This window comes from Mastacembelus armatus, chromosome 10 (genome assembly GCF_900324485.2).
Source record: "Mastacembelus armatus chromosome 10, fMasArm1.2, whole genome shotgun sequence".
Lineage (NCBI taxonomy): Eukaryota > Metazoa > Chordata > Actinopteri > Synbranchiformes > Mastacembelidae > Mastacembelus > Mastacembelus armatus.
Genome location: NC_046642.1, coordinates 7,958,331 through 7,982,853, shown reverse-complemented (window position 1 = coordinate 7,982,853; position 24,523 = coordinate 7,958,331). Strand labels below are relative to the sequence as shown.

Here is a 24,523-nt window from a genome sequence, read left to right as displayed (position 1 = left end):
CCTCAGGCATCCTCTCACTCTCCACGATCTTGTTAAGTAGCCCAGTCAAAAACTCTACTGCCACCTCTCCTAAACACTTCCATACCTCCGTCAGGACCAACTGCCTTTCCACTCTTCATCCTCTTCAACGTCTTCCTCACTTCATCCTTACTGATCTTTGCTATTTCCTGCTCCACAACAATCACCTCTTCTACTCTATGCTCTCTAACATTTCCTCATTCATCAACTCTTCAAAGTATTTCTTCCACCTTTCCGTCACACTCATGGCACCTGTCAACACATTTCAATCCCTGTCCTTAATCACCCTAACCTGCTGCACATTCTTCCCATCTCTGTCTCTCTGCCTCACCAACCTGTATAAATCCACCTCTCCCTCCTTAGTGTCCAACCTCTCATACAAATCCTCATCCGCCCTTTGTTTGGCCTTTGCCACCTCTACCTTCACTTTACGCTGCATCTCCCTGTACTCCTGTCTTTTTTCTTCAGTCCTCTCTGTGTCCCACTTCTTCTTAGCTAACCTTTTCCTCTTAACACACTCCTGAACTTCCTAATTCCACCACCAAGTCTCCTTATCTGCTTTCCTCTTTCCATACGACACACCAAGTACCCTCCTATCTGTCTCCCTGATCACTTTAGCTGTAGCTGTCCAGTCATCTGGAAGAACCTCCTGACCTCCCAGAGCCTGTTTCAGCTCCTCCCTGAAAGCCACACAACACTCTTCCTTTTTCAGCTTCCACCACTTGGTCCTCTGCTCTGACATGTTCTCTTCATCTTCCCCACCACCAGAGTCATCCTACACACCACCATCCTATGCTGTCTGGCTACACTCTCCCCAACCACTACTTTGCAGTCACTAATCTCTTTCAGGTTGAAACGTCTGCACAAGATGTAATCAACTTGTGTGCTCCTTCCTCCACTCTTATATGTCATCCTATGCTCCTCCCTTTTCTGGAAAAATGTGTTCACTACAGCCAACAACTTCTTTTTGAGAAGTCTACCACCATCTGTACTTCTGCATTCCTGTCCTGCATACCAAACTTACCCATCACTTCCTCATCACCTCTGTTTCCCTCACCAACATGTCCGTTGAAGTCTGCCCCAATCACCACTCTCTCACCACTACCCTGAATCACCTCAGCCATCTCCCTCTAGAATTTCTCCTGCCCCTCCTCTTCTCTCTTTGCCTATGAACACGCCTTCCTCCTCTCCTTCTTCGACCAACAGTAGTCCAATCACTGGCTCCCTGTAGGTCAGCACCAACAGCACCAGTGGCAGTCGTTATTAACTCGGGCCGCAACCGATCCGGTATGGAAGTCATATTTGTGATTCGCATGTTTGATTTGGCTTAAATTTTACGTCAGATGCCCTTCCTGACACAACCCTCTGCATTTACCTGGACTTGGGACCGGCACATGAAAACACTGTATTGTGCCCCGCTGTGGTTGCATTATATAGCAAATCTGAATGCCATACTGAAATTTCAAAGATATTATATCATTTTTAATCAGCTGCGTTTTCATAACCAGCTCTTCTTTCTAATATTTTGGTCTGCATACAGTTGCACTTCAGCTTTCTCAGCTTGCTCCCGTTGCTTTAAAATCAGATAAAACCCCTCGCTAACAAGAAAGTGACAACTTGCTCTGTGATGGAAGGAACCAAAGAGTTGTTACATATTCTCGACAGCAGTCTGGCACGGATGCTCAAATGAAAGGAATGTAGAGGGAAGCAAAAGGTCAGACTCATTAAATGTCAGCACAGAGCATTTTAATAATTGAATCGTTCAGACAAAGAACCATATAACATAGTTCTGAGGAGCCACCTGCAGTTACTCTTGCAGTTTTATAGTCAATAGAAACTGTAGATATATTTCTAATGACAGAATACAGTACATTAACCTCAGAAGAGTTAAAATCCAAAAACAATTGCATAACACATATAGTACATTGTTTGCCAATAAAAACATCAATTGTTGGAAGGCGTCCACTTTTAACTTCCTGCAGTGTCTCTGCCCAGGGTAACCACTTTAACATGCCTATTAAAATACACAAGCTTTTTCTAGTTTCAGTAATTTAGACCTTGAGGGAAAGCAGATTCCCTCAGCTCCTCTCACAACTGAGAGTGAGAAGTTCAGCTGTGACCCTCCCTGCAGACTTTACTTATGATTACTCTGGCATCATTTAAGAACAGTTACTGACAAAATGTAAAACAAATATTTTATTTTTGAGCTAAAAATTGACAAAGGCCTAACTGGAAAATCTCTTTAATACTGTGTAGGTCCATATCATATAATATACAATAATATACTTTCTTTAGTGTTTATTACCATGACTACAATACAGCTCCAAAGTTGCAGGTTGTATTTCACTAGAATTTTCTGTGGATGTGTATATACCTTATGCCTGATTATGTCTAGGTGAGACCAAGTGCTCTGACTGCAGTGAACCCTTTATGATCTACTGTTTTTTACTGTTTTCATTCTTCTGTCTATATTTCCTGAAGACTGAAGAGTTTGCTGTCTGAAGCATTTTTCTTGGAATGCTTACGACCACCTGTCAGAGAAAACTACACTAGAGACTAAATAGGATATTTTATTGTTTTGTGATGGTCAGTAAAACAATTGCAACACAAGCAGGACAGTTCATTATCAATGGCTTAATGGAAGCGTAAGAACCTGACCACCCATCAGTGTGTGAGAGAGAAGGATGAAAGGAGTATGAATACACTGTAACATCAGCAACACCACAAAGTAGACTAGTAGAGCCAGAAGCAGTGGAATGGGGTCAGGGGAGTAGTGTGAGTTGAGCTTTATAATGTAAGAAAGACAGATATGTGCACAGCTCCACTGGGAAAATCAACAAAGGTGCTGGGTGCTTTTATGATTTTTATCCACCCTTGTGGTGAGGCTGCAGGGATGGAACCTATTGGTTTGATACCAATGAAATTTCTTGTGTTGCCACAATAACTGCTTCTGTATTTTCACGCCAATATGGCAGATGTCATGTCACAAATTTTTTTGCCCTCACTATGCCTTCATGGCCATACAGCAAGCTGAGCACATTTCCAGTAAAGATTTAAGACAGGAGCTGTCATTTCAGGTTTTTACTGCAAACAACTGTGAAACTGAACAATGTATTAGATCAAACACGAAACATTTAGTGATAGTCATTACAAACTAGAAAAGATACAAATGAGTTGTCTCAGAGGTACTGTCCCCATAAGTGCACATAGAAGTGCAATATAGTAATTAATCTAGTAAACATATGGGATCTACTGGACTGTGCAGGCATTTTAGACAATTTAGATATTTAAAATTCTTATCACACTAAACCATAAAGAATCTGCTAAAGTCTGACCCTCAAAGAGTGCAGATCTGGGCAGTGTGGAGTCAGTTTGAGATCACATGAAGAGACAGAAACACTGTGACAGCCTGAATCTACAGAAAAACTGCAGCATCTTCTCCAAAGTGCTGAAAAGTACCGGTAGAAACTGTGCAGGTCAAACCACAGCAAACTGCTGCTGGTTTAAGAGCAAAGGGGAGGGCTGCAAATACTGATTCCCTTTACTGAACTTTGTATAATGTTAATTGATAAATAAACTATATAAAAAACATTTTTGTAATTTATATTAAAAGCATCACCTCTATTTTAGTGCCCAAAACAAATGTGCACTACCAAAGGTCCCTGAATCAGTAGCTTTTAACAATCATTTAAATCCAGACACTGGAAGACAACACACAGTCAATTCAGAACACTGAGGAGAATGACAGTATGCAGGTTTGCATGCAAAGGCTGAGAAACTTTGGCAAATCAATTCAAATGTACAGTAGGTGTGTCTGTGTGGACAACAATGTATGGCCATGAAGTAAAACCTTCTTTGAGATATTTTTGGAGGTACAGTATGTTCTGTGGATAAAAATACAGAGTAATGGTACATGGGAGTGGATGTCTTCATCCAGAGAGTGCGAGCAGCAACACTGATTACATCCCATTGCATTCCCATTTCCCTGAGGCTAATAATGTCTGATGAGTAGGTGGGCCCTGAGACCCATCTTGGGATATTTTATAACATGTAACATGCAATAAAATATTAAACAATAGTTGCATAACAACATGGAAGTGTCACAATGATAGCAATCACTTCACTAGTTTCATTACAAATGGAAGCTCTCTCAGGATCAGCTCAGTTTCAGTCTTGAAATCCCAAAAATATCATCCACAAGACCCCAATCCTACAGCTCCTGACAATGCAGTTTATGTGACTCTAAATACAGCTAAGTGACCGTAAGATTGGTGGATCAGTGATTGGCTCTGCATCAGCAAAGCTATGCCTCAGAGGGGACTGAAACCACCATCTGTACTCCAGAGTTTCAGATCATGGCAGATTGTGAACTGTTAACAATTGCATCAAAGCACAGGGTGCAATCAGCTGTGCTACTGCAGGGGCCAGTGGGAAATCAACACTATTATGAAACAGGGTTTCCTGGTGTAAAAACTGTCTTCCCTGTTTCCTTTGATTTTTAAGGTTTTCTCATTCTGCCTCTTTAATTTCTCTTTGGTCTGTTGGTTATTCCTGTCACTGACTGGCTGAGCCTGTATCAGCTCCTTCCCCTGACTGGTGTGACACTCATAGCATTACAATAGAGCCATCAATCTGTCAAGCCTTACCTCTACTAAGCCATGAGCAGCAGGAGGCACAGGAGAGGGACAAGTTTACCACAGCTTCTGTTTTGCTTCTCTGTAGTTAGGGCCTAACAAGCACAATAAGTCTCAGACATGATGTGAAATAGCTAAGCTTTTAGCTGCCAGCTGAGGCAAGCTATTCACTCATCATTTTTCACCCTCATTTCCCCATCCACCTCCGGGTTTTTGCTGATGACTGACTTGCTGATAGCTGTTGGCTTCTTATTCTGTTGGCTTCTCATTATTTTCCCACCACCCCCACCGTTACCTCTCATATACGCACCCTCCTCCTCTTCTGTTTCTCAAATCTTCTCTTTTCTTTCTCTTTGTATTTGTTCCCCCTCTCCCTGGGTAATGTCAGACTGAGCTCCTGTAAGGAGGAGATAAAGCCCCCCAGCAGGGCAGGACCACAGCTGTCGCCTTCTGACTTCCTGGACAAGCTCATGGGGAAAACGTCAGGATATGATGCCCGCATCAGACCCAACTTCAAAGGTTCAGTATATGCCAAGGCAGACCATCACAGTAGCCCTCAAGAAAATCCAAAATCCAGTAGCACAAGAAAACAAACAGAAAAAACAATGGATCTGTGCTGTGAATGCTAGGACTGACCATTCCGTGTGTGAATGCTAGGACTGACCATTCCGTGTGTGAATGCTAGGACTGACCATTCCGTGTGTGAATGCTAGGACTGACCATTCCGTGTGTGAATGCTAGGACTGACCATTCCGTGTGTGAATGCTAGGACTGACCATTCCGTGTGTGAATGCTAGGACTGACCATTCCGTGTGTGAATGCTACGACTGACCATTCCGTGTGTGAATGCTAGGACTGACCATTCCGTGTGTGAATGCTAGGACTGACCATTCTGTATATGACGTATGTTGCTGTCTGTCATACCTATTGGATCAGCTTATTCTTTTTTTCATCTTGTTTGGTTTTACACAGTGCTGGGAGTTCAGTCAGTTAATTACCCTTTTGTGGTGATGGCTGACCATTTTAGAGTTGTCATGTTGACTTAATTTAGGGACTGAATATTTTATCATATAGTGCAAATACACAGTAACTCTATCACATACAAATGACATGTATATACCAAAGATTAGATTTTGCCAATTGTGTTGACTTGCAACATTATTTTTCAGTACAGGAAGCATATTTTTGTGCACACACTAGTACAGGACATTAAACACCAGAGATCAGGACTCTCATCCTGCACATGGTTAGTGTTAGGCATCAAAAGCACTTTGATTTACCTGACAGATAAAAAGGGACTGGAGTCCACTTGTATTTTTGTGGCATTTAATAGTTAAAGCAGACCGAGTTTCTGACATTACTGTGTCTTTATCGACATGAAAATGGAATTTTGCGATGTGATCAAAATACACCATAGTTTATGGCAAATCCCAAATTTGGATCCATCATCCAATAGATCTTGCTCAGTCCACTCATTTGAGACGCTGGAATTATTTTGATGAAATTAAAATTTAGTTGACATTTCTCACAAATGTATTTGTTGTTGCAAAGCAGTAATACAGTACAGTACAATACAGTAATACATAAGGTATTTTTAGAAGACTAATGACAAGCCACTGTACCATCTCTGTGAACTTCTTGCTCTTAGTTTTTAACAAGCCCAACTTTATTTATTTTTCCCTGGAACTTTTCTTCTTTCTAGGCTTTATTTCAGTAAATGAGATGTTTTTTTGCTATAATTACCCTTGAAGGGACTGAAGTGAGCACATGCTTTCTCCTGGTGTCTATGAAGAGCAGGCTCTTCAACAGCAGAGCTTGAGCTTGTACAGTATGACTTGCAGTCATTTTTAGTTACAGTTACAGTATGGGAAGGAAAAGAAATAAAGTATAAGTAACTTCTATACTTAACTATAAGTAACAGGAGATTTGCTGAATGATGCATACTTTTAACGTGGAGACCAATAATGAATGAAATCTTATATGAAGCAAAAAAAAAAAAAAAGAAAAGTAAATTCAGTCTGTTTTTATTCCCTCAGGGCCTCCAGTGAATGTCACCTGTAATATTTTCATCAACAGCTTTGGCTCCATCACAGAAACTACCATGGTAAGAAGACCTTGGAGACATTTAACGCTGCACATGTTGGAATGCAAACATGATTTCTTAAAAGTAAAAACAATTAAAATAATTATATTTGGAAATCCCACTGTAATCTCTCCCATCATTTATACCGAAATCTTGATGCTCCACATATTGTATCCTCTTTCTTCCTAACAACTTCTTTGATAATCTACTCAGTGTTGAAGTCATTCCCTCATTTCTGTGTTTCCTGAAGCATTACTGTGCAACTTTCAGAGACCAATGGGTCACTGACATATTGATAATGAACTGTCCACTCTGCAATTAAAATGAAAAATTGAAAAAATGACTGAAAAGGGGGAAGGGAGAGAGGACAAGGGGTTCTGTGTAAAATGGCTGCCCTCCAGCCTGTATTTACAGTCTTATAGCTGCTGGGTCAGCACAGCACAGCAGTCAACTGTTTAAAGGTGTCCGAAGGAGGCCCAGAGGACCAGACCTGCAGTCAATTTTGCCTAGAGAATGACAACACTAATGATGTAATTGTATGCACTGGTGAAGCATGCTTTTTATTCTGATAAATGAAATGAACAAGCAGGCACAGCAACAATCTACACTGCCCAAAGATGAATTCTGAATTAATTGCACAGATTAGAATTCAAATTTAATTACTCATGTATGCTAGCTGCAGGCAAGAATGATTGTGTTCAGTACTTGTCTCTGGCCTGGCTGGCTCACCAGCAGCACATGGCTGAACCCCATCTTATTCAATCAGTCACTTTTAGTAAAATCTGATGAATATGAGGGAATATGAATATGAATCAGAGGCATCTCAAAGATTTTATTGTCCAGAACTACTGAGGTTACAAAGATGGATTATTTATAGCCATCTGATTATTTATAGTAATTTGAATGTTCGTTATAGTGAATGTTCAATAATGTTAATGGAAATTACCAAGTGTGACACATTAGGATGCTGCTTAGCTACTATGTACCAATATTGGAACTGAGTATATGTATCTTATTGTCAGTTATAAATCTGGGCATGATGGACACGTGTACAAAATGTTGATTTTCTTGTCACAAGGGATTTCTGTCCCTGCATGTGAAATGAATAAGATTCATGTCGTTAAAATTAATCTAATTTACATCAGCTCTAAAATCATACTCTTTCTAAAGATGTGATTCCAACTGTGACTAGTGTCAGTGTAGTGTAGTCCAATCACTACAGCAGAATGATTTACTTCCACATTCTCCACGCATACCACAAACTCCACCAATAATACATTTTCCATTAACTACCCTGAGTTTTTCCACAGGACTACAGGCTCAATGTATTTCTTCGGCAAAAGTGGAATGACCCTCGTCTGGCATACAGTGAATACCCAGATGACTCCCTTGATTTGGATCCATCCATGTTGGACTCGATCTGGAAACCTGATTTATTCTTCGCAAATGAGAAAGGAGCCAATTTCCATGAGGTTACCACTGATAACAAGCTGCTACGGATTTTCCAAGATGGCAGTGTTCTGTACAGCATCAGGTAGCTACAGATAATATTCCCAAGACCTAAACATGAGAGCCACTGAGTGTGGTTATGGCAGAGAATGACATCAAGGGCTCAGCTTTGAAACAGAAATGCTGTTTGCAGAACAACTATGCTTTGCAATATTCAGATAATCAGTTCAACTCAATTATGGTTTGTTTACAATGAAATACAATCTATTCTATTCCATTCTAATTTACTACTCGTAAATACACATAACACCTTTTTGGGTATATTTAAAAATTATTTCTAATTTTTCCAAAAAAATAAAAAGCAGTTTTCTTATAATGAAGATAGATGTTAATTTAAATCTAAGTGATAGTATCATTGTCATATTGACATAAGAAATGACATTTTACTGTCTTAATGAAAGAATGAATGAAATATGTCTACACTTTACATTGATCAACATGAGAAAAGTGACCATCATATACATAAAAGGTGCTGTTTGTGTTTGCAAAGAGGTCTGTCTGGGTAGAGGACAAACAAATGGCACTCATATGCTGTATGACATCCTGACCTCAATTGCAACAGATTGCTGAAATAAAAAGCACGCATCCCCTAGAGCAGGGGTGTCAAGCTCCAGTTCTTGAGGGCCACTGTCCTGCTTGTTTTCCAACTAGCCCTGGGATTGCAGGACAGTGACCCTCAAGGACTAGAGTCTGACAGCTGTGCCCTACAGCATCTTTCTGCCTTCTTAGGCACACTGCAGTTCACACAAAACACTAAATGGGTGCAAGTGAGGAAATACAACGCATGAAAGACAAGTGGTAAGTGTCTTTGAAGTGTTTCTCTAACAATGCCCTACAGTGACTTGGAAATTTGCAAATGGCTTAGAAATCCATAGCTTATTTTAAGTATTTGGAGTACCTACTTCACTTACAATTTCTGAACTTTGTACTTATGTCTTTTAAAATGAGCAGGGCAGAAAATTGAGGTTGTGTAAATGTATGTAAATTAATTAATGTGGCCCATAGGTGTGCACACGTCTGTGATGCAAGCAAATGCTATACATTGTTTTGGCTCTGAAATGGTCATTTTATGTGTAAAAACACTATGGAAGCTACACCCAGTGAACAAATACTGATAATCATCATCTCATGCCACTGATTTACTGCACCCTCTACTTTTGCATACTAAAGATGTTTGGTAATTATGGAACAAACATCTTTGTGTACTCTAAACACAGGACAGTTGAGGTAGTGTTAGCAGAGTCAATCACTGGGGTATTTGGAGTTTGTTCTTCAGCTGGTAAAAAAGATATTGTGTCATCATAACACAGTAGCAAATGGCTGCCTGTGTGTATACTGCTGGCAGCTTTTGTCTTGCCTCTGGGCAATGCATTACAGCAGGTAATTACACCACTTTCCACCAGACAGACTCCCAAATAGCTCTCTCTCTTCTCTGAGGATTCTTGAAGGCTTAATGCATCACCACCACAACAAATACCAGAAGGGATGCATGTACCAGTTACTTTGTTATTACTGTTGTGTGACAAATAATTAAATAGCAGAGTAACTCAATATGTTTTTCAATCTATTGTCTTTAAAAAAAATGTATTTAGTATTTTTCATTTGTCCTACTTCACTGCACTGAAAACTAACTCCAGTTTCATAATTTGCAAAACAAAGCAGCTTGGCACTGATTTTTTTTACTGTTAATCTCATTTCTGCTCATATTTATTCCTTAAGTTCATTTGTGTCTTTTGACATCCCCTATGGGTCCTGCTCTCTATTCCGATCTGTTTTTCTATCTCAGGCTGACTCTTACCTTGTCCTGCCCTATGGACTTGAAGAATTTCCCAATGGACATTCAGACCTGTACCATGCAGCTTGAAAGCTGTGAGTCTTCTCTTTTTCTGCTTCCTTTTTGCCTCACTTCCCTGTTTTTATCTCTCCTCTCCACATCTAACTTGTAATGTGTCTACCTTTGTCTCTGAAGTTGCCCCATTATTGGGCTTATATTCACAAAGTCCATATGGAAAATGGTTTTGTTTTCCAACTGCATCCCATGTGTTTGTGCTTTTTAAATTCTGCTGTTGTGATTGTGATTGCTACCATCAAGCTACTGCAGTCATCCATGTATTGTGGTGTTACTGGAGGGTGGAGGATGAGCACAATTTACCATTTGCTAAATGTCTTCCTTAAACTACGACACAGCCATAACTAAGCATGGGCTGTATGTACATTTACTAAGATATTTGATTTCATTAATAGTCCGCATAAACTATATATTTATTCTGTAGTAAGGTGGGGGCCCTGCATTTTCTATACATTTATTAAAACTTGAGCATTATGTGAATGTATAAAATTAATCTGGAAAAGGTTATTACAGTGATAAAATGTTAGAGGAACAATATTTCCTAGTTTCAGACTTCCCTTGCCTTTAGCAGAGATACAACCTGCCCTCATGAAACCAATTTCCAAGGTATAAATAATAAAACTTTAATTTTGTGCCCCTTTTATTATATGTGCCCCACCCCCTGTGCCTAGAGGTGACCTAAATGGACAAACAAATTTAAGTCTAGCAAATGGGGGAAACAGAAAGAACACTGAGGGCATAACTGAAATGCAAATTACAACAAAAATGTAAAGACTCTTTAGACGAGTGAGAAGGAGAGACTTTAGGCAAACAGATGTGTGTTTAAAGCAGTACTGTGTGTATATACATTTGTGTTGTAAGTGTATCACATCACACTCCCATTAGAGGAGACATAATCATTTCTGATTAAAGGCCTGGTGCAGATACTTGGGCCTCGGTTGACAAGTGCTAGTACACCACCCGAGGGTGTGATCATCTTTGCTAGAGCTCAGTGTTAAGAAGACATTATAGGTTTTACTGCCACTACTGGAGCTGTGGCAACACACTCTGTTCAACATGAGAAAGGAGGGTGATAAAAAAGAGGAGAGTTCTCTTTGGGGTTTTAGCAAGCCAAGGCCAATCTTCTTTTCTGGCCTTTTATGCCAAAGGCTTATATAGATATATAAATAGATTCTGCCTTATTCTAACACATCAAAGCCCCATATATGAGGCTTATACCACTTCGCTTTGCCTTGAGCCATTAGTGTCCACTAACCTCAAACCCCCTTTGTAACTTATACTATGAGTAAAAAGCAAGACTAAGACACCACATTTGAAGCATAATGGTCGCTGCATTAAGACAGCAGCTTTTATTAGGTGAACAGCTTTTTCACACAAAAAGGAGATGGCATGTGACTAACTGCTAGCCCTCTACCATGCTAAGCTATTTCAAACATTCTGCCTCATGAATTTCATTTTACTGCACTTTGAACACTGTATCAATTATGTTTCGATGCCTCTTAGCTGTAGCAGACAGAAGACAGAAGACCATTTCATTATCTTAGAAAAACACTGATATTCCCTTATAGCAGCAGGATGTGGGAATGACAGCAAATTCTCCTCATGAACAAGATGAGTATCTTTTAGTGGTGGTGTTTTTCAGGCATGTAGTACGGGTAGGGTATAACATCCTGAATAATTGATGTCTTTATAACTCAGGCTGTAAGGGGTCCCAGTAGACATCAGTATTATCAGTATTATTCGGATGTGTGAGGAACCCTGTGTTGCTGTTGCATGTGGTATGCATTTTTAATATACCTATAATAAGGCAACTGTATGAAGCAGTACATAAAAAAGATCATGCTCTTCAGTGTTTATCTTTGTTGATTTTGTTGTTTGTTGCCCTCTCCTGAGTGGTTATGTAGAGATGCTTCAGTAATTGTACAGTATATTCAGAAATAACTAAACATACTGTGTATATTTTGCATTATGCATTATATTTTATCCTGTAACCTTTGAGCAGCTGAAACAACATGACTGTGGCTGTGAGTGTGACCTTTACTGTGATAAACATGATGGCAGAGCCTAGATGCTAGCTGGACAGATGGGCAGAGGAACATTGCATCACCACAGTCTTCCAAGTTTTATTCTCCCTGTCTCTCTCATTAGCCATGGTTTCTGAATCACATCTTTTCTACTATGGTAATATGATCCCAGTGAAAAATTTGGTTAATGGGGATAAGAATTTTAAACAGCTAGTCCACTACATTATGTGGCATTCACCGGTATTTTGAAATATAGGCACCATTATCTTTGTTATTCTTCTACTGAATACTAAAACAACTGAATATGTATACTGTATGACTGATGCAGCCCTTGCTTATAGTCAGCGACCTGTTATACAGTGTTGTTTTGACATGTAGTTTCTGCACCTAGCTGCAGTAGTATCAAAATAATGAATGGAGTGCAGCTGAAGGTGAAACTGTATGAGAAGATAATCACTGATTTTTGAGGTGTCAGGTGACACATTTTCCTTGGTTTTATAAAATTCGGTCTTAAAATCTCTTAAATATTGATTCTTAGATAGTCTATTGCAAACACAGTGATTAACAGAGCAGCCCACCATTTCCTTTGGGTAATTAGATGTACTTTTGTTGAAATAATAAGATGCATTATCTTACCAAGATTTGCCAATAATTGTTTTAAAAAAATAAAATAAAAACAATTGTCTATTCTATCAGTGAAATCTAAGACAAAATGAACAGTATTACTAATATCTTAAATTTTCTCATTTATTCAAACATTATCTCTCGCCTCTTTATCTCCACTGTTCTCTTTTCACAGTCGGTTACACTATGAATGACTTGATCTTTGAGTGGCTGTCTGAGAACCCTGTGCAGGTGGCTGATGATCTCACCCTCCCCCAGTTTGTGCTAAAAGAGGAGAAGGATTTGGGCTACTGCACTAAGCACTATAACACAGGTACATTATGAATTCCATTTAAAGTTTTGACACACAAGGGATACCACACTACCACACACTCCACCGTGCCAACTCTGTAATTCTTAAAGAACAAGAACAAAAAAACTAACCATACGTTTTGAAAAGTAGAACGTACTATGTTATGTGTCTGCAGGTAAATTCACCTGTATTGAGGTGAAGTTCCACCTGGAACGTCAAATGGGCTACTATTTGATCCAGATGTACATCCCCTCCCTCCTCATTGTCATCCTGTCATGGGTCTCCTTCTGGATAAACATGGATGCTGCACCTGCCAGAGTGGGCCTGGGCATCACCACTGTACTAACAATGACCACACAGAGCTCTGGTTCTAGAGCCTCACTTCCCAAGGTGAGTCTGAAGGATAAAGATCAAGATGTATCAGAGCATATAGATTTGAGCAGGCAGAATCTTTACAGCCTGCAATCTCTTTACAGAGCAAACTGATCAGTAATTACAATCATGACTACAAAATCATGCATCACTGCATCTTTTAATGGGATTACACAGTCACTTTTTCAGGCTTGATGTTGTGCTATTCAAGATATGTCCTGCTTATGTTTGAAATCAATGGAGCACAAAAAGTACTTTTAGAGTACTGGTCAGAGAAAGCAATAATCATATATTTTATTTTAATCACAGTCATATGCTCTTCTTTCTGCACAAAGCAAGTTCGCATGAAAGGACACAGCATTAGGTAATGCTTTCAGCTCAACAAAAAGGTCAGTGATTAAAAAAAAAAAGATCTAATAAACGTATCATGGCCTGACTTTGAAACTGTAGACTATTCTGACATTTTGCTCTGACATATCCCCCCAAAAGTGATACATGATTTAGAAATACCATTACCTTTTATACCTGATATTTCCTGACAGTCGACAACACTGACCTAAATGCTCCATGAAAATTACAGACCTCCAATGGATTTTTGGTTACTGACATCTGCAAATGGTACACTGGTTGTGTCCTCCTGAGTTGGGTAAAAGAGGGAGCTTTGCACCAGTATGACCTGTTAGGGTGCATTTAATCATGAAATGCTGACTTTGCATGACATAGGTCTTGATTCAGGACAAGAATAGACTCTAATTAGGGAGAATACAATACAAGGGCCAGGTCAGTAAAGGACATTGGACTCTATGTGAAAGACATGCACATCTAATGAGCAGAGGGGGCACACTGTAGCTGGGGAGAATATATAGGGTGTGGCGAGGGAGCAGTGGAGAGGCATATTTACTATCACAGAGCCAAAATACAGTAGTTCTTGTCTATTAAAATCAGTTTTATAATGCCATGATGATAGTTCAGGCCAACAGTTTATCCCACGTTGTAAAAAAATCACTGTGTGAGAAATATATATATTACATCGTAGGTAACTATAGCAACAGTACTTCTTCCTCATCTGCTAACTCCTGCTCTCTATTTAACCAGGGCAGTATAGCTGAGATCCAGGCCTTCTCTTTTTCCAGGAATACAGTTGCAGACATACACACACAGTCTGTGTCTACAGTAACTTCTTTCTTCACTCACTAGTCTATATAACAAATAAGTAAGTTTGCTTAACAGTGAGCAGTAAATTCAGTTTTTTGACCCTTAATAATCAGTGTCTTCATTTTGGATCATCCCTGATAGCTGGAGTTGTCAGTTTTGCATTTGTAAAATGCAAAGTATTGAGTGCCTTGCTCAAAGGCACATTTTGATGTTCCTAGTATAAACAAGCACTTATACCTTTGGGGGAATCCATTGCTTTTCTTGTAGACTGTTTTGTTGATTTTCCAGCCACTCATAAGTCAAAATATGCAGCCATCTTGCTGCAGTGTATAAACTGTACTTCTAATATACAAGGACCTTTTACAGTCATGATTATGCCTTGATAGTTTTCAGTGGCTATTACTCCTGTGCTTGAACAGAAGTGTTTACTACATAATGAAGCAACTGTCAGAAATAGTAAACACTTCTTTCCTGTTAAGATCAAAGTCTAGTCAGATGCTAAATGGCATGCTAATGTAAAAATGTGTGACAGCTGGACTATAAGATGTAATGTAGCGGAAGTGTTGGTTTAAACTTGGCAGACTTATTGTCAGTGTTAGGCGACCGCACCCAAGTGCGAGTGCCTGTTAGCATCCGATCTCAGAAACTAAGCAGGGCCGTGCCTGGTTAGTAGGCTACTTGGATAAGAGACCAACTTGGAAGAACAGGGGCCACTAGTCTCAGCCACTGAGGTTGCATCAGGAAGGGCATCCAGCATAAAACTTGATTATGTGGATCAATCGATCTGCTGTGATGACCCAAAACAGAAGCAACCAAAAGGAAAACAAAAAGAGTTATTGTCAGTGTTCACAAAGAGTTTGAACTGCTCTGATTTTACTAATCACTCCCATTTTTTCCATGTAAAACAGCAAAACAAACAGCTGCTCATTTGACGGGTTTCAACACAATGCTTGAACACTGGGCATTGCTGATGTGCTGTGACATATCTTCTCTCATATACGACACAGCCAGGCGTCTCCCATGCTATGTCCTGCCTTATAGCTATGTGTCAACTGTCCACATTGCACTGACTCATTACAAGTCTAGGCCATCCCTAAGATGTGTGTCATTCTGTGTCAGAGCTAAAGAATGGGCCGACTGAAGGCCCAAGGATTATCCATCAGACTCACTGATCGCCTATTGATGATGCTGTGATCTTGTCTCTTCTTAGGTGTCGTATGTGAAGGCCATTGATATTTGGATGGCAGTGTGCCTTCTTTTTGTGTTTGCTGCCTTGCTGGAGTATGCTGCAGTTAACTTTGTGTCACGGCAACACAAGGAGTTCATCAGGCTGCGAAAAAAACAGCGGCAGCAAAGAATAGTAAGTAAATCAAATACATACACATCTGTATTACAATATGTATCCCCTTTACCTGAAAGGTAACCAAACCCTAGCCCTAACTGTAACAAAGGCCTAACTGTCAAGCAGACTGGTGAAAATGTCCGCACAATGTAGAAACATCCTAAAACCAACACTTTCGAACATAATTTTGACTGAAAACGTGGACATACACACAAAGGCTAGGGCAGTCTTCCAGAAGCAAAATCAGACACAAACACACTGATGCACTGTCACACATTGTAGCAGATTCTAAAAAATAAGCATGGAGAGCACACACACACACGCACACACACACCAACACACCAACACACACACACACACACACACACACACACACACACACACACACACACTCCAGTCCTTGTCAGCTCCAGTAACATTGATTTATGCCTCTTGTTATTGTGGGATGCTGTATATTCGGGAACTGACAACATCAGCACACTACAGCTGGATGTCAGATTACACCAGGAAGATCCGCTCATTTTAGTCCAGCTCATTTCCATCGTGAGCACTGACCTGTGAAGAGGTTTTGTGATATTTTTCCCTCAATCACTGCACTGGACACAATAACATTCCACTAACCCTGTGGCACTGCGACACCTAAACCCTGAACTTACACCGTTAGCACCCTGGTTCACATCTTTTGATTCTGACTCAGGCAGTATTTCTTGTTAATGGTGAAGTTTTATGGTAAAATAAGTAACAATTGAAAAAGGTAATGTTTTGGTTGTATGGAGTTTCAATGTAATGATGTAATTTGTGGACAGAAGATTTAATTAAAGGGCATTAATTTATTATTTACTATTTCAAATTTAATGTTTTATTATAAACTGAGAAACCCATTATCTCTTATTAATGATGTTCCCACCTTCTAATAAGCCATCAAGTCTGCGGGTATGAAGCACATGTTAGTGAGGTTAATTAGGGTCATAGGTTTCTCATTTTCTATTACACAAATACAAATGTGGCAATTAAATGGATTTCTAGCTGTACAGAGAATCATTTAACTTTCTTCCCAATTCATAAACACAACAACTTCCACCTAAACATACATCACCTAAATTGGATAAGTATCTTGTATGATCACAAGAAATCGCTGATAACCGGACGATCTGTGACACAGACAAGACAGAGGAACAGATACTCTCTAGAGAAACAGACAGAAGAGCTTGAAAATCCCATTAAACAGCTCACAGACTGGGCAGCTTCCCACACTCAAGATCCCTATGAAGACTGAAGAGCCCAGCAGATTCACTGGGCAGGCTGCCCTCCTGCATCGATACAGGAGAGAGAAAATGATGGGCTGTAGACTAAAGGACATCCCCTGATCACATCAGTTGCACAATTACTCCTGCTGAGGTGAGAGCTACTGACACACGACTAAGGTTGCAAATTTGATGCCTTGTACAAATCTCAGGCTGACCAGACTTAATCCCTGCTCTTTTCCTAGATTTATGTTTGACATCTCCAGTGTTTTCCAAGCCAAATAGTTATATATTATATCCACACAGCCTTCAAAATAACAAAAATTTCAAATAGAGTGTCTATTTATAGTTTAACAGAAATAATTTGAAGTGGCTCCCTGGGGATTCTTTCTTCATCTTCAAAGCCAGTTCTGTAAACAAACAGAACTGTACTCTGCTGTCCTGCACTATCACACTCAGTGTGGCTCTTTAATTAGAAACATGTCTGTTTGTGTTTGTTGTTCAGACTTTGCATCTTTAATTACTTTATTTTTAAAAGGTACTTTTTTTATTTTAGTAACCCAGAGTGAACACTTGTTCCGACCAAATGTCCAGAAGAAATTGTATATTCAACACTAATTCTCTAACTCACTTGACTTTTTCTACTTATTTACATCAAAAGGTTAAATAATAAATAGCTGTAACTATGATTTCAATTTGTCTGCCTTGCTTTCTAATGGAGGTGCTCACCAGTCAACCTGGGAGTGTTGAGTCGTTGCGAAAAGTGAATGACATTCCTGGTAACAACTCAACCTTCAAGAATCTGAATCATCACTGCAGCGCCTGTGCCAGGGTAAAAATTGACCCCTGTGCCAATCCTGACCATCAAATCAGTGTTTGTCCATATGTTTGGCCTCCCAAATGAATTATCTTGTTCCACTTTCCCCTCAAACCCAAATCTGTCCTGGCATTTCTTCCACAACTAAACCTACTATGTATGTGCTAATCTCACCCTGTCACTATGGCCCTCTCTTTCTGACTTTCAGCCCATTTTTTCCAAAATTACTAATTTGGAATTCTTTCCTTTTGTTCTGTTCCCCAGTGTGTAACCTTTTTCTAAGTACATTTCTTCTTTTTATTCTCTTCATTTTAACCTCTTTTTTCAGGTCACTCCAAAGAAATATTTTGGCGTTAATTTTATCTTACCACTCTGCATACACGTGTACAGTAAACATAAAGCTGGTATCTTAAATAAAGCCTGGAAACAGCTGGATTATCTCTGTCAGGAGATAAACAGGTTATAGATTTGATTTGTTTGATGTATAAAAAAAAACAGGGTAAAAATCTAACTTTGCAGCACTTATGCTAAGCTAACTGCTTCCACTTGCCACACACAGTCAGTCAACTCGTTTCAAAAAAGCAAGGAAAGGTTTTGCACAAATTGTAAAACTATCACTTTAAAATTTTTGCAGTTCTTTTTGCCATGTTTGCATTATTTACACCAAAACAGTAAAACACGGATGGCCATGGATCGCTCACCAACCAATGTGATAATTGGGGCAGTCTCAACTGATTTTATTCCAACAAATCACAAAGTGCGTAACTGCTGCAGAAAGCACAGACCAGAGATGAGCGCCTATTATCTTTAGAGAAACGCACCATTAGACTTTAGCACATGATGTACAGTATCGTTTAGGAAAGTGTAGGAGGGATAATTAAGCTGTGCTAGAAGAGCTACAACTCCCTATCCCCCTGTTATATGGTGTAATTTATCAGTGGGGCAACAGATAGTAACCATAAAGCTATTCATGATCAGGCAAATGTAAGAAGAAAGTCTACAGTGAATGAAGTTAGCAGCTTAGTCTTTGGGTGGACAAGAGTAGCATGGTAAAGGGGCAGGTAAAGGGCAACTGGCAGAGATCAGAGGTAGTTCAGCAGAGTCGAGGGTGGACGCAGGGGCAATTCACACTGACTACTAATCATCCAATTAAGATCCCACATCTTTGCTTTCCCCTGCTAAAGTGAATCTTTCAAAGTGTCACAGGGCTGTCAGAGTTAAGCTGCATATCTATTAATATTCTCTTCAGAGGGCGGGAACAGAGTCTCATTCATTGTTTAAAAAAATGCCTCACTGTTCATCAAAGCATAATGTCAAGTGTAGTTTTTTTTTTTTTCTTTTTGGTGGGGTGGAGATCAAGACTTTTTATTAATAGGCAGTTTGAAAGGTCTACCATTCAGCAGTTTAAAAGGAGAAATGGAGGTTAATTTTTTGATTAACTTTGAGAATTAGAATTTCATTTTTTTCCTCCTAATGAAGGTGCCCTCTGGTTCCCCTGCTTTGTGTCACAGAAACTTCAAAAAGCTTTATTGATTAAAGAAAGTTTATATGAGACTAGTGTCTCTGTTTTACCCTTAGTTAGTTCATCACATGCACTGCGTCTTTACATCAAGGCACAGAACTGAGCATTCTTTAAATACAAGACGATCTGTTACTTTCAAGATGCTCAGTCTTCAAACAATCTGGACAAAGAAAAATATTCCATAGACTCAATTAAAAATTTTAATGCTTCACCAACTGCAACAGTAATTTCTAATCCAGACTAAGGTGGCAGCCAAAAATGGCATATGTCTTTATACAACATGAACCGAAACAGAAACAGTTTACTAACAGTTATGTTTGTCAGTATTACTTCAGTATTTTATATCTTCTTGCAAGTAAAAATAAAAAGACAGCTCTGAAATGTTGTTAGTTATTTTTTGTTTATTTGCAGAAAGAATGGATTTGTAGGTCTGCAACTCTTATGTAATGGTCATACATGAGACCCACCAACTGTGGTTAATGCGTTTTTTTACACACTGTCACTGACAGTTCATCTATCGTATTAAAAAGTTTTATCCCTGAAGTCAAATTTCTCATTTTTCAAGGGTGGCCCGTGGTTCCCTTTTTTCTGTGGATGTTCTCACTTTATTGCACTCTACTGCCCTTTTGTGCTGCTACACCCAAAATGCATTTGCGAATCAGCCACTGAGAGGAAATGTAAAAAGCTGTGAGCTAATTCTTGCTGACAGCGTGAGGCCAATCTGTTTTCCCTATGCTTGACTTCACAGGAGGAGGAACTGGTGAGGGAGAGCCGTGGTTTTTACTTCCGGGGTTATGGACTGGGTCACTGCCTGCAGACCAAGGATGGTACAGCTGTGGAAGGGGCCACTGTGTTCACCCCTCCGCCTCCAGTTACTATGTTAGACGGAGAGGTACTTCACAAGCGTTTCGTGGACCGGGCCAAGCGCATTGACACCATATCCAGAGCCGTCTTTCCCTTGAGTTTTCTTATATTTAACATCTTCTACTGGGTCACCTATAAAGTGCTGCGGCACGAGGACATCCACGCAAATTTGTAAACTGCTCTCTGCCAATTTCAGTTGCTAAATTTAATATTTATTTTCTGATCAGAACCAAAACTGCCTGTCAGATCTACATTACAGTGAGGAAATGTGTCAAGAAGAAGATCTGCTTTTTAAAACCACTGCTAAAAACTTTGTGCTCAGGTGCGTCTTCAGGATCACAGACAAGTGATTAAGAGTAAAGGAAAGGTAGAGCATGGATTCAGGCTGGTGTTATTTTTGATTGCCCTCTTGTAGCTGTCTTTGCTTGATACATCCAGAGTACAAGACAAATCAATGCTGGTAACTGTGAGTTCATGACCTTAGTTTGAGATGAACGATCAGAGAAGCTATTGGTCCTGACTGGATGAGACATATTGACTTGAATTTTGACACTACGCATATTTGAATGAATGTTTTTGAAAACTAAAAAAAAAAAAAAAAAAGTTTTTTCTTACATGTTTAGATTATCAAATGGGTACAAATGGGTGCAGAGGGAGGAATGGGTCTTTGATATTTATGAATATTCAATAAGTGGTGATAATTCAGTTTAGCTCCTTGTACCAAAAGAGATTATATATATAAGGGTGTATAAATTGTATATAAACAAAGCTGTTCATTAAACTGCACAAAGCACAAATATGTATCTCATTTTGTCTAAATTTAAATAAATTGCTATTCTGTCAGGAAATCAGAAATGATTTTGCTCCTCCTTAACTAGAAGATTAAGTAGATGACTTTTAAAAAGGATGCAGGAGTCATGGACAGAAAAAGTTTAGCCATAGATTAACTACCAGTATATCACAGACACAATTACTTGTGTTACTGGAGACTTCAGAAGATCCCATCAGGCCCAAATCCCAAGATGAAGGGAAAAAACCAAATTGTAAAGTTGTAAAATACTCCAGAGGCATAATAAGTAATCACATCACTGGTTCCAACTCTTTGGCTTTGTCATGGCTATAATTGCTCGCTGTGAAGTCATACACTTGCATAATAAATCAGGGAGGGACTGGGGGCAAAACCATTTCCTTTCCAGTCTCAGGAGTGGCTTTGAAGGTGTGGAAATGCAAGGATGCGATGGAGTGGGAGCATCACCAGCGGAGGAGGACAAATGGGTCTTTTTAATGGGAAATCAGAGGGTTGTTTTATCAGCTAATTAGTTTGAAAAGGGCTTTGTGTTCCACTGCTAATGACAGTGAATTCAAAGAGGCTGCTGGAGCCTTCTGTCCTTTTGTCTGTACACCTAATCAACTCCTGTGTATTGTTGGTTCCTCGGGTAACGAAGTTTGTGTGCAGGTGTGTTGTTGCTTAGTTTCATTTTCATTTTATCATGTTATACACATTCATTCAATGCTCCTATTATTTATTGTCTTTTTTAAGTTCGAACACTATTGGGATAAAACGCTAATATAAGGGCCTTGTCACAGAGTTTCAAATGCTGATGGCTTATTGCCTCAGATAGTTGAAGGACAGAGTGGCTTGGCACGTTCACTCAAGACCTTCATACTTGAGAGCTTAAGTAGATTTCTTAAGCAGAATGTGAGAGCATGCGAAAGTCAAAAATATTGGCTGTTGCCTGTCACTGGCACTACATTCTCCATAATTTAATCCACACTTCTAAAGCAGTAGTTCGCCATACTGGGAACTAACTTTAACTCCTAGCAGGAACTCAAATAAACAGCAAGATTAGTAGTAGTTCTCACTGTTGGCCTCGCCTTGTTTCAAGTCATGTCAAGTCAAGTTCATAAAATGTTGAACTGAACTTTTTTTCTACATACTCCTCAAAAGCCACTGATGAGAGAACTGATTATTCTGTTTCTAGTGTAAACAGCCTACCTACTCAAAATGATGCTCTATACAATTGAGGTGCAGTTTTAGTTTTTTTTTTTCTAAGCTCATCCAATGCTGCACATAGAGCAAATCTCAGTGTGTAAAATGGGCTTCTGCTTTTTAAAAGATTGAAAGCATAATTACAGACGAGTTGATGATTTATGGACAGTGCAGCTGCAATATTTGCTAGATTCACTGCTCTTGACAAATACATTTATTTAAAAAAAACAGACAGAATGCACATATTAAAAAGACCAGTTCTTGTGTGTCACTGCTTTTCTTATGTCCCAAGAAAAACAGTGCAAATTTTAAAATACTGGATTGGTTAGATTTTGTTTATTGTGGGTGTTCATCAAAAAACTGCAAATTTAAGGAATGAGGCTTAATTGTAGTTTTGAAATTTTATAGCTAAAAAAAAAAAAAATAGGAATAGTAGCGTCATCACCTTAGCAACAGGTCTTCTTTCTCAGAGAGTCAGTAGTTATTATTTCAATCATGTTGACAAAAATGCCACATTTTGTAGCAAAATAAGAAGCTTTTCTAAATCCACAAATATGACTGACACATGCAAATGGGCTGCATCCCCTGTTCCAGAAAACAGTATGTCCCTTCAGAGCATGTATTATCATTTCAAGGACACAGGAAGACAGATGGATTCCAATAACACAGGATCTTCACTCAACTGACCACATTGACAGACTGGCTTTCATCACACACCACAATCCCAAGAGTGTGATAACTTTAACAAACACCCCCAGAACCCTCAACCTATCTCATGTCACAAAGCATCAAAACGAAAACAGTAAACACAGTATAAAGTAATCCTGCTCTAGATGAATGGGCCCAATAAAGACATTAAATAATTATTATTCCACAGGCTTTAGATGCCTATGACGTTGTGCTATGAGCTGCATCGAATGTGAAGACCTCCTCTAAAGGGATGCTTTATGTTGATAAATGACACAAACACGTTTAAGTCAACTAATTGTGTGAAAATGAACATGCAACAAGCAAGAAAGAAGGGTGTGCATTTATTGTAGCTGCTGGTCATCATGTCCACAGCACAGCCTTGCTGTCTCCCTCAGGGATAATCAACACGCTTCCCCCTTCCTCATTTCAGCTGAATGTCAATGGTGCCAGAGCTAAAACTGATGCATGAGCTTTGTGGGAACAGCCTAGGATCTGCAATCAATAATGCAACCCCTTAAAGCACAACTGCTCACTCTTTCACGCACATAAAGACAGAAACACATACGTAGACAGAAAAATAATATGTTCACACAATGAAGCAATCAGAACTGTGCTGCACTGAGTTTTTATCTGTCAGTAGTTGGCTATGATTAGTTTAGAAGGAAAACAATTTCTAATTTCTTATATCTTTTAAGGAAAACTATTCCATCTGTACCACCATGAATTAAGCCACCTATTACCACTATAATAGGGACAGTCAACTATAGAAGAAGAACAAGTTCATTTTAAGGTATTTAAATGACTATCCAGAACCACAGGTACAACAGCAGAATTAATGAAACAAGAAGTGCGTAAAATTAAAATCTGCAGTACCGAATATCAGAAATATTCCTGCATCTCTAGGAAAGCCCAGTGTAGCCCAGTGGATAACTGCTGGATGAAGAAATGGCAGCCAAGAGAAAATGTTGGTTTCTTTTGACAATGATATATTAATGAGACAATGCTACACCTGTCACCGTTATATATGAACATAAACAGAGGAAAATGATTGCCCCAGATTGCAAACCATGTGAATGTAACTGTGTGGGTACTTGCAACTCTCCTGCTGAGTGGTTGGTGTAGATGTAGTTAATTGATCTAACTCCATAGTAGTATAATATGTGTTTTTTTTGTTTTTTTTTTCGAAGCTAAGAGCTTTAACAACTTTTCATGAAAACAAGCTATTAAACAATTACAGTATTCATCACAAACTGCTCAGTATAGGTGTTTAGATCAGTAGCTAAATAATCTGAATTATTGACTTTGAGAACATCATCAGCAGGCTACTGAAAATAACCTAAAAAAAAGTTGCAGGAGTGGATGAGTGGTATAAGAAGAACCATACCACCACCAAAAGAAGTTCTTCCCTGGAAAATGATGCCACAAAATGGGTTATACAATCTTACATTAAAAAAAACAGCTAAATGCTTCAAGGCTTATCTGAGGAAAGTAGTG

General features: G+C 39.2%; 1 protein-coding gene across 1 annotated transcript in view; it reads left to right on the top strand.

The window, feature by feature from the left end:
- Window positions 1-20,786, top strand: part of glra4a (glycine receptor, alpha 4a) — a 39,799-nt gene extending 19,013 nt beyond the window's left edge. Inside the window, exons 2-9 of the mRNA XM_026330376.1 lie at window positions 5,041-5,171; window positions 6,689-6,756; window positions 8,046-8,269; window positions 10,031-10,113; window positions 12,917-13,054; window positions 13,209-13,423; window positions 15,771-15,920; window positions 20,234-20,786. Of these exons, the coding sequence (XP_026186161.1) occupies window positions 5,041-5,171; window positions 6,689-6,756; window positions 8,046-8,269; window positions 10,031-10,113; window positions 12,917-13,054; window positions 13,209-13,423; window positions 15,771-15,920; window positions 20,234-20,524 (1,300 nt within the window). The 3' untranslated portion in view covers window positions 20,525-20,786. The remainder of the gene's footprint in view (window positions 1-5,040; window positions 5,172-6,688; window positions 6,757-8,045; window positions 8,270-10,030; window positions 10,114-12,916; window positions 13,055-13,208; window positions 13,424-15,770; window positions 15,921-20,233) is intronic.
- Window positions 20,787-24,523: the final 3,737 nt, after the last annotated feature.